Source organism: Argiope bruennichi, chromosome 9, assembly GCF_947563725.1.
Source record: "Argiope bruennichi chromosome 9, qqArgBrue1.1, whole genome shotgun sequence".
NCBI classification, from domain to species: Eukaryota; Metazoa; Arthropoda; class Arachnida; order Araneae; family Araneidae; genus Argiope; species Argiope bruennichi.
Window position 1 is genome coordinate 100431368 of NC_079159.1, and position 11287 is coordinate 100442654.

An 11287-nucleotide genomic window follows, 5' to 3' on the forward strand; every position below is an offset into this window, starting at 1 on the left:
TTAGAATGTATCAAAATAATTTATTTAAGTTATAGTCACTAAAAAAAATTCAAAATAGGATTTTTAATCATACAGTTCAGTTTCGGAAGTCAAGAATTGGGAGCAATGATCTGAAGTCGTAAAATCAAGTTTCTTCCACTAACCCAATTGCAAGAATTGTCAAATCTAAAAATATCTGGAAAGAAAAATATTTTTTTATTAGTCATGTTATGTAATAGGAAAAAAATTATTACTGTGTTTGTTCTGCAACTGATGTCTCTCTGAAAAAGAGAGATGTTAAAATGATTATGAAATGGTATATCTAATTGTGATATCACAGGGAAATTAATCAAAATCTGCAAGTTCAGTCTTTTAATTATTAGAAATTTTTTTCTTTGCCAGTATTAGAAGTTTCAATATAAAGGTTCTTTTCTAATATTTATTATTAATGTAGAAAACTTAAAAAAACATTTTTAATGATATGCATATATTTATTTTATTAGTTATTTTCAATTGTATTTCTGTCCATGATTATATGCATATTCCTCTTGCAAGAAATTTTAGCTCAACGAAGAGAGGAGAATGTAAAAATAAATATTATGCATTTTAACATGCCAAGGATTTCATACTGGAATAATATCCATATTTGCCTCATGCGAGACTTAAAAATCGTTCAAAAATTCTACAAAACAGACCTTTGAGTTAAGCTTTTAAATTTGGCAAGTAATAGCTTTTTGAGTAATAAATGTTTCACTAGGAAAAGAGGATTGTAAAATTTTAGTTAGATTTTTAATTAGAACCAATAAAAATTGTAACATTTTTTTTGAAAACTTCAGAACCTTCTTTTTGCAAAAATTCTGTTATTAAGGCATTTAAAATTCCAAAAATTAGCTTTTCAAAGATATCACTTTTATTTTTATGAAATTCTTTTCTCGATTTGAAATTTACAAAATTACTTTTCATTGTTTTTGTAAGTGCATTTATATTCCTGACCTTTGCAACCATATTAAATACATTTTTTGTGCGCATACAGTTTGGTTAAGAATAATTAAAAAAATGGTAACGTATCGAATAAAATGTATGATAACGTTGCAATATTTTGGACTAGAAATTCAGATCTTTTTACAGATTCTATTTCCCCAAATAAAAAATTCAAGCCATTTTGAAAGATAACTTTTTAAAGCGTTTAAAACAATTATTTTGATTATGAATGATTTTCAAAAATAATAACTAAGTAAAAAATCTCTGAGAATTAAAAATACGACAGTAAGATTATCTGTAAAGTATATTTCCTCTCAAAGAAGTTTAAACCTCCTATTTGAAGTCAAAATCCATTTTTTTCGTAGTCATTTTGCTGTCACAATCTTCAGATAACAGAGCAGCCCAAAATAACGCAGAGTTTTTGCTTTTGATCATAATAAAAAGAATCTGTATCCAAAGGTAATAAGATCGCAGTTGGCCACATCATTTAACCAGAAGAATGATACAAATCGTAATTTCTTTCACAAATTTATTTTTGCATCGTTGCCACACATGAATAAATAAGATAACTTTTTAAAGGCTTCATACAATGCATTTTTATTTTCTCATATACAAAGAGGAAGGAATGTAATCGTTATTTTTTATTTAATTGCTTTATTCTCAAACATTTTTAAATTTGAAAAAACGCTTATGAATTATTATGTATCCCAACAATTGACTAATATATATATATATATATATGTATTTTCATTTTTTAAAGTAAAACATTTCAACTGATAGATCTTGATAATGATATTTTTTAAAAAGAGGAAAAGCTCAGTCATGGTTTAATATATATGCAATGATATTTTAAACACTTAATTTAATCCAAATTAATTTCCAAGATTTTATATTAATTTCTCATAATTTATAAAATATTCTCTTATTTCGTGATCCAATTCCACTTTCGGTTTAATTAATTCCTCTGTAAAAATAATTCGCCATCAGTAACTACGTATCAAGAGAAAGTGATAATCTTCGGTGCCCTTGAAAAGGTTTCAAAGGTCACCTCGTGTATTGAATTGGCGAATGGCCAGAAATCCTATGTTATATAAGACTAGTGATCATTTGTTCGTGCCTTATTTTGCTTCTTTACTTCTGCTTTTGTGTCGCACGCTAGCGGACGGGGCTTGTCTGCGCCTGCTTGTAAATAATTATGCTTTCACGAAATGGATATTAAAATTAATTTAAAAATATAACATGTCTCTTCAATGTCTTCAAACTTGCTTCCTGCTTCAACCAAAATAATGTTACATAATATTTAGCCTACAGGATTCGAATAACATTACATATATATGTTAGAAAGAGTAAATATTAAATTAATACTAATTTGAAGGTATATGAATGTTAGTTATTATACTTACATATACCAGCCCATGGTAAGTTGCAGTGTAGGTCAGCTGGGGATATGTGGAGTTGAAGCTTGACACATGGACTGATTAATCGGACGTTGCATTCTTCATTATTTTCATCCAAATATACATCGCTAGGAGGAATGTCCGGATGACTAAGACAAATGGTCAAATAAAAAGTGTTTTAAATTATTTGACCGTTTACATGTAAGTTGCACAAAAATAAGATTTCATATAATGGTTTCTGTAGACCTTAATCCTTTTAAAGATCATGGGAAGTACAGAGAATGAACTCCAAATTTAGGCTATCTAAACAGTTTTGACGTACAGTTTAATAGAAGAAATTTCACTAAAAATAAAGCAATATAGTGCATAATAGGAGTTTGTTTACCTTTAAAACAAAATAATTTATTTTTTAAGAAATAAATTTTAAAATAGAAAAAAAAGTAGCTTATTAAAATCGCGTCATCATCCCAAATATAAAATTGTTTAAAAAAATTGGAGCGCCTATTTTTTTTTATGCACAGTTAAAGCAAAAGTTATTTTTGATTCTAAAATTTCCATTCGGACACATGTATCAAATTTACTTCATTTGTTTCCTCACATGCAATGCAAATCTAGGTTGTAGTAGTTGTTCTTTTCACGCCAAATGTAATAAAGTTTTGTTTTTAAAGTATTTTTATTTTTAGTGTTTTGTTCTACTTCCAATAAAATAAGAACTTCTCTTACTAAAGGCTCCCCAAAAGTGTGAATGGGAGTCTTTTGATATGGTGATTGATTCTAGCTTCCCAGATGAGTAAAGTAATGGCGTAGATTCGAGTTAATGGCAATCAGATGACAGGACATACTTCCCTTGGTGACAGCCGTTAGGACTGAAACATAGCTCCCGCCAGAATTTTATTATGGCTATGATGATTATTTCGCTCACTACTGATCCTACAGCCAGAGGAGGTAGTTCTTTTGCTATTATTAGGGCTCTTAGTAATTATAGCTGCTTTCTGAATTAAAAACTATAGTAGCAAAATCGTCTGAAGATTCTTTTAAATATTTTAATAAATTATAACAACAAACTGTAGCCAAACCGCTTTCTCTTTGTGGATACAGTAATATAATTTATATAATATATTTGCTACTTAACTTCACACAGAGGAAAAGTTATTTTGATAAAATATTTAATGCGTAATATCTAAGCATAAACACTTTCTCTTTAACTAATACGTACGTAATAGTACCTCTAAAAAGTGTTTCCATAAACATTTACATAATAACAGTACAAGTTGCAAGTTTTATTCTTAAGCATGTAGTGCGTATTTGGACTATCGCTGGTCCATTAGAGGCGATAATTCAAATACGGCAATGTTTCTTTTCTTAGCTCCAAATTCATCAATAATTAAATATCTGTGGTTCATTATTTGTTATCTCTAATAATAGCTGCTGCATCTTTATAACTTAATAAACTCAAAACCAGTTATTAATAATAAGTTAAATAAAAAATAAATATTAATAATGGAATATGAATAATGAAAATTTTAATACGATGTAAATAAATATTAATAATGAAAATAAATAATGAACATTAAATATTAATATTGAAATATATTAATAAATATTAATAATGAAAATTTTCATGCGATGTAAATAAATATTAATAATGAATAATATTAATAAATATTAATAATCAAAATATTAATAATGAACATTTTAATACGACGTAAATAAATATTAATAATGAAAATAAATAATGAACATTAAATATTAATATTGAAACATATTAATAAATATTAATAATGAAAATTATAATGCGATGTAAATAATTATTAATAATGAAAATAGATAATGAACATTAAATATTAATAATGAAAATAAATAATGAACAATAAATATTAATAAGGAAAATTTTAATGTGATGTAAATAAATATTAATAATGAAAATAAATAATGAACATTAAATATTAATAATGAAAAATATTAGTAAATATTAATAATGAAAATAAATAATGAACGTTAAATATTAATAATGAAAAATATTAAAAATGAACAGTTAAATTTTAATAATACGGAACATTTATTAAATTAATATGAAATATTAATAATGAACATTTTAATTACGACATTATTATCAATAATGAGCATATTGACTACTAAAATATAAATAATGAATATTTTAACTATGACATGAATTTTTAATATCCTATTTATTTATTACTTTATCGTTACTATTTTCAGATAGCATTGTGTCAACATCTAGTGAAGAAAAGAAGGCAGGCATAGAGGTTTAAAATTCTAACCTTGATTTATAATGATTGATAAATAAAATTTGGTACTGAAATTTAGCATTTGTATATTCTTATCAATTTCTGACAAACTGTCAGTCGATACTTTCGAAGGCGTAAATTCAAAAACATAACTTAAATATCTAAAATTTAATATGTGTTCTCGTGATTACAATCAGCAATCTACTATTCTGTAGCAAGTTTGGTTTAAATCGGTCGGAGAAATAAAAGAGGTATCCAAAATAAAAATTTAATTTTGGGGTATTTCTATATTAAACGCTTCGCAGGGATGAATCGCCGAAGATCCCACAATAGATTCAATACAAATTTTAGATTCATGCCGAAGATCAATATTTCTAATTACTGTTCACCAATGGCACGCAAGGCATTCGTGATTCTGGGCAAGTTTTTCAATTTTATGGGGGAGAGGGGGGCAGGAGCAACACGTTTGTTATAAGGAAAGTTTTACATAGAACAATCCTACTGCTTTATTTTAAATATTTCCTTAGTCAAATTTGTTTTTTTCATCATCACGAATATCGCAAAATCTTGAAATAATTTTTTGAAACTCATTACCAGATGTTGACATGTTTATAAGATCAAAATTTAAACAAATTTATGAATTAAATGATAATGAGTTCTGAAAATATTAAAATAGAGTATTTTCATCAAGAAACCTGAACAAGTGTAAAAAGAAATAAGAAATAACAAATATTTACATGAAAAAAGAAGCGCGATGTGGTTTACAAGATTCTATCTTTACATTGTGAAAAATAAACATTTTCTTTCTTTCTCGGAAGCTGTAAAATATATAACTTTGAGAGTTCAGATAAAGGAAAGAGAAGAGGAAGTGTCTAAATTTATGCAGCCTGAAAGTCCTAAAAGATTTTTGTTAAAGCCACGTTTTATTTAGTCGGAGTGTTTATAATTATTTGTTTTTCCATTTCTTTCATTATTAAGTTATAACAACTCCAGTCAGAGAGGATAAAATGACATATTACAGATATTTAAATTTCGCTGTAGTAAAAACGTTTCTTACGCTCATACAAAATTGTTATATTTGGAATACTTTAAAAAAATCATACAAAGGTCATTTAGAAAGTAAGTTTTCCACATCGCTAAGTGATGACATTACTAAATTCACGAAACACAGAGGCACAACCCAGGTAGATTGTGGGTTCTCGATCTCTTATTTGAACGCCGTTGTAGTTGGTGAGGATATTGACTTTCACTTCTCTCTCCAATTGCGAGTTCAAGTCCTGAACGTTGTTGCGAAATCCTTGCGAAGTTGCGACGAGCCATTCAGTACCAGAGTCGTGAGATGCTCAGTGTGAATGTTGCGTTGAAACAAGATAATGCAAACCGTATATCTCATAAAAAATCAACTGAAGAAGCTTTGATGGGAATTGTTTGACGATCCAATCATTAGTTCCGTCCCGATTCTTTGTACTTGAACTGGAAATCATCGTAGGAAAAATTCTATTGAAACAGTCTTTTTTTTTTGAAAAGTGATGACAGTTGAAGGAATTCCATCCGTTGGACTCTTTACAAAAAAAGATCTGTCAAAGAATTCTGATGCACTGGTTCCAACCTCAGTCAGTTGAATTTCTAAGATATCGGACTATTATTTTGTAGCATGACAAACGTTTCATTTCAGATGGTTATTACTTTAAGATGTACCTAAAATGTTGATGTATATTTTGAAGTAAATTTTCGTAGCTAATTACGTTTCTTTTTACGGGTCGTGGGAAACTTACTTTCTGGATGACGATCGTAACTTAACACAAGCAATAGTCGCTTACTTCGGATCAGAGCCGAATTCTCTGAAGAGAATTGCTGTTGACACGGATCCTCCTTCCGCCCTCATTTCAATATGCAATCGCGATTTCGGAGCCCTCACAATCAGAGAATGATTGTACACGCCTCTGGCGGGGATGTATACACTCTCAACGCCTGGATCTGAAGGAAGCAGAGGAGGAAGTCGACTCAAATGGTAATCTGTCGGAATTGGACCACCGAATTTCATCTGAAAAAAAAATCAAGGAAATTGTATAGATCACTAATATTTTTTGTACAAAATAATGCTGTTCATAAAGAAAAAACAAGCAAACAAACACCTATTATGTATGCTAAAATTCAAACACATTTTATTTTACAAAATATAATCAGTTCGAATTTTTTTTTTTCTGAAACCACAGAATGATAGAAGTAAGCTTACAATGTCTCTCATATATACGTCCGCACGTCTCCCCATTCAGTGAATTCCTTTTTTTCCACATTATTTTGCGTTTTCCTTCACACCATCGCATTTAACACTATGCGCCCTCTATCGTCTCGATTTTCAACTCAGTCTAGACAAAAACTTTGAAACTTACTCAATTTCTTATGTTTTATCACCTTTTTGTATTTGTCGCATCATTTTTGTGTCACCTTGTATACGAAATAATATTGAAATTTCCATAAATTGATGATTTAATCAATTGATAAGCATTTTAATAGATATACTTCAACAATACATGATGGGGTAGGTATAACTTTAAGTAATTAATAAAATATGATTTGCCATTTTCTGGTAGCCAAAGAAGAATCCAGCAGAGATGCGATTTAAAGTTATTTATCATTGTTAACCATTATTTTAACGATTTGTTTTTGGATTTAGTTAAAAGGTTGTCGACAGATGACGCTGCAAATCCCTTTTATTGTTTTCCCTGCAGAGAAATCATCGATACACAGACTCAAAAGGGTTTATAGTTTCGACTTGAAATGGATTGTTCTATGACTGGACGAGCAGTAGAGGGCTGAAAAGCAGATTCTGTAGGAAAGTTTTGAAATGACGTATTCGTTGGTAGAAAGGAATTTCTTGTATTCGAATTTCACCGATTGGGTATTATTGCAACAAGAAATTTTCAAGTGTAAATTCTCAGTTGCTAAGAATTAGCACCTGAATACAATCAAGCAATTGTACGGGAAACTCAAACGAACAGATAATATTAGGGATAAGAAAGTCAGAACAGGAGAACGACCACGTTCGGCTATAACAGAAGCAAAGATACAGGCCACGGAGAAAACAATCGCATGCCTTCCTAGAAAATCAGTCCGAAAAACTGCAGTTGCATATTACGTGAGCAAAACGGTGATGCATAAGATAATTATAAGAATATGCAGCCTTGTTCTGGTACAAAATTCAAACACAGCAACCGCTTCGTACCGTATCCGTTGAGAAAAGGAATGTGTCAGGAAATGAATTGATGATGATGTGTCCGCGTTACCACGAAAAGTGGGGTGCAGTAGCGTCTGAGGGTAAGGGCCCTTGAGCACCCGAGGGTAGAAGTCTGACTTCTACCTCATATGAAGATGACATTCACTTGCACAACCCCTTTTTATAAGGGGTGGGAGTTATTCCCACAATTCACAGAAAGAGCATAGGGTGAAGCACAACCATGCCCGAACCAGAACGCCCTGATCCCTGGGAAGACACGCTACCTCTACGCCAGGGCGCCGGCAGGGGATGAACCGCTAGACATGATTGACGAGGGCAATATTGTTGCGAACTCTAAATGGGTTTCAGATGAAGTATATTTATATCTCAATGAATTCGTCTATAAGCAAAATCGGCGAACTGGGGAACCAAGAACCCTCATGTGTGTCTTCCAAAATCATTTTTTCTCAAACAGAGACTGCATGGGCAGTGTTTCCAGTAGAGGTGTAAGTGGGACCTGTTTTATTCATGATATAATGAGTGCAACGCGATTATTACCATCCTAATTTATGCAAGATGGCGCGAGGCCTTCCCGTACTGCAGATGTTTTCCGTTTTTAGAGGAACATTTTGAGAACCATGAAAATATTGTACTGTGATTTTCATTTATTAAAAGATTTCGAAAAATTATGATGCGATTTTGAATTAATTCTTTATTTATTATTTGTTTATTGTCTGCAGGGCCAACTGTTGCAACTTTTTGAACTAAAACCAAAAATGATGGAGGAAAAATTTATACACTGTCACATGGATTTGCTGCAAGAATTGTTTCTTTTTTAACCTTAAACGTTTTCCTGAAAATCGCCAGTCTATTTCAGGATAACCTGTATGCGTCGTATTTTATTTATTTATTGTCGTTTATTAGAAATAAAACTTTTAAATCTGCTTCTTTCTTTTGAGCAATCCAGTACTATTACTATGGCGAGCAACAGCGGGTCACGAATGCCATTTAATATAAAAACATTGTAGTTAATCGTACAATGACAAAAACCAGCTCATTAAAGGAATGAATACTCACAAACTCTCGGCAGAATGGATCTCCCTTGGAATCCACCCTGTTGCCACCGAGAAAAGCAGGCAGCACATCCGCATCTATGTATTTCAGGAGAAGAGCAGGGGTATCCTCTGAAAAAGTAGAACATGAATTTATAAATGCGAAGCTTTTATATCATTTTCAAAAAATATTTTTACAAATTATATGGCGTATCCAAATGTAAAGGAGATTTTTGCAAAAGAGGTTTTATTGCAATTGGTGGAAGTTAGTAATTTCTATGGAGGCAGCTATTGTATATGTCAGGAAAAATTTAGCTTGACACAATTAGCTATAGTATACTTTTGAGAGAAACAAAAATGACTAAAAAGGAACATCGTGTTATGAATCCTTCTTAACTGTTTGTCACACTGGAAAAACTATAACTATCTTGAGGTTCATTTAAAAATCTTTTAACTCAAACATGAACTTAGACAAGACATTTGGTTAAGTGCGATAAGTATTCGAAATCATTTGCGGATCTTTACTGTTTTAATATGCGGGATAATAGGAACTAAGAAAATCATCTCGAAAATAGTTGATAAATATTAACACTCAATATCCTTTTGAATTTTCAAAAGGGAAATTTCCATTTCGAATGACCGTTATAGTTACTATCAGCACATTTCAAGGACAAATTTCAGCAATGATGAAATTTATCTAAAGTTATTACAATATATCCCCAAATCATTTCAAGGATTATATTCAAATGAATGTTAATATATGTTGTTTATTTTGAAGATATGCCAATTAAAATAATAATTTATTAAAATATTTTCAACTGCTTTTTCAAAAATTTCATGTTTTTGTTATCTGAACGCGGTCAAATTACAAATAACTTCATAAAATAGCTCTCTTGTTACTTCGAAACATTAGATTAATAAAGCTACTAAATTTAAGGCTATAAACAATAAGGTAGCACAGTTATATGGAGAAATTTGCTGGTACAGATATATTAATGATTGTATTATTTTTCAATGCTTTCACCATTGAAGCATGCATTTGACATGTCATGGAATGAGCCTTTGTATTTTTGTGTCATAGAACTCCGCCGCTTCGTTTAAGAAATTTTGTGTTAAGTGAATGATCGTGTATCAAGCTCTGCAAACACTCAGCACGTCATTTCTAAAAGAACGGGAGATAATATTAATGGAATATCTGTGTGACATGATAACTGAGTTCCATCATTACTGACAGTTGAAATGTTACAATGCGTTGCTTCGCCTGCTATATACGGTCGTCATTATTAACCCTTTGACTAGGAATTTAGTAAAAATATTTTTTCCTTCATTTTCTGCGCATGTGAAATCTAGAAAAGGATTTCGCTTATTTTATCACTCTTTGTTTTCACGGTGTTCCGTTACAACTTTGATAGAGAAATGCAAACTGTTATTTACGCCAGTCATCTATTGAATTTTTCTGGAAAATGCAACAAGGTTTCATATTGTGTATCTATCTGTTGCGAAGTAACAACTTTATTTTATGGATGGATCTTGTATTATTCAGTTTTAGCATGCAAAAAAAGAAAAAAAGTCTTACCTTTAGAAACTACATATACGTCTTTAAGAAAAGACTTTCTAAATACGGGTTTGAGGACGTTGAAGGCTTGGTAAAAGTAAAAAGCGGCTGAAAAGTAACAATGAAAGATTTAAAAAAAAAATAAAAAAATGTACCAAAGAAAGGTTCTACTTTTTAGCAATTCTTGAAAAAATTAATGAATATATTGACAAAACAGCATTTTATGATTTAATGAATATATTTTCAATATTTTATGGTTTTTCAAAAAGGAATAAGTTAATCTTATTATATTCTGCATTAATTTTTAATTATATAATTTTAATTAAGAAATTGTGTAGTTTTTATTCCTGGCAAAATATCAAAAACTCCAATATATTAAACATTTACACATTTGGATATACATTTGCGTCTTCAGAAATAAAGGTAAATGCAGCAATTTAAAAAGGTTTTCATAGAATACAAAGAATTTTTTTTAATTGCAAACAAACTATCACATAGTTATCTCAAATTGATAAAAGATTAGCAGAAGCAATATGTATAAAATCTTTATAAATGATTTCGTTTTTTACTTTCATGGCAAGTCGCATTCACACGTTCATTATTTTTTTTAGGTATTTTAATCATATTGTAATGAGTATTTCAGGCGTTTCTAAAATGGTTTCCTGAATTCTGGTAGCATATAAACTTTCCAAATTTTATGTTGCTTGTTTTGAAAATCTTCAAACAGAAATTGCCATAATCCCCCGGGTTCTTTATTCAAATGAAGTTAGTATCTGTAGAATAAATTAGAGGTATACGCGCCTTTTTCTATTACATAAAATATGGAAATTCATGCCTTATATTAAAAATTATTGTCA

General features: G+C 30.1%; 1 protein-coding gene across 1 annotated transcript in view; it reads right to left on the reverse strand.

Annotated features, from left to right (window-relative positions):
* Positions 1–11287, reverse strand: part of LOC129984301 (SEC14-like protein 2) — a 34074-nt gene continuing 22787 nt past the window's right edge. The window contains exons 10-14 of the mRNA XM_056094159.1: positions 10452–10538; positions 8901–9007; positions 6427–6650; positions 2364–2506; positions 1–175 (exon numbers count right to left, since the gene is read on the reverse strand). Coding sequence (XP_055950134.1) covers positions 90–175; positions 2364–2506; positions 6427–6650; positions 8901–9007; positions 10452–10538 — 647 coding nt within the window. The 3' untranslated portion in view covers positions 1–89. The remainder of the gene's footprint in view (positions 176–2363; positions 2507–6426; positions 6651–8900; positions 9008–10451; positions 10539–11287) is intronic.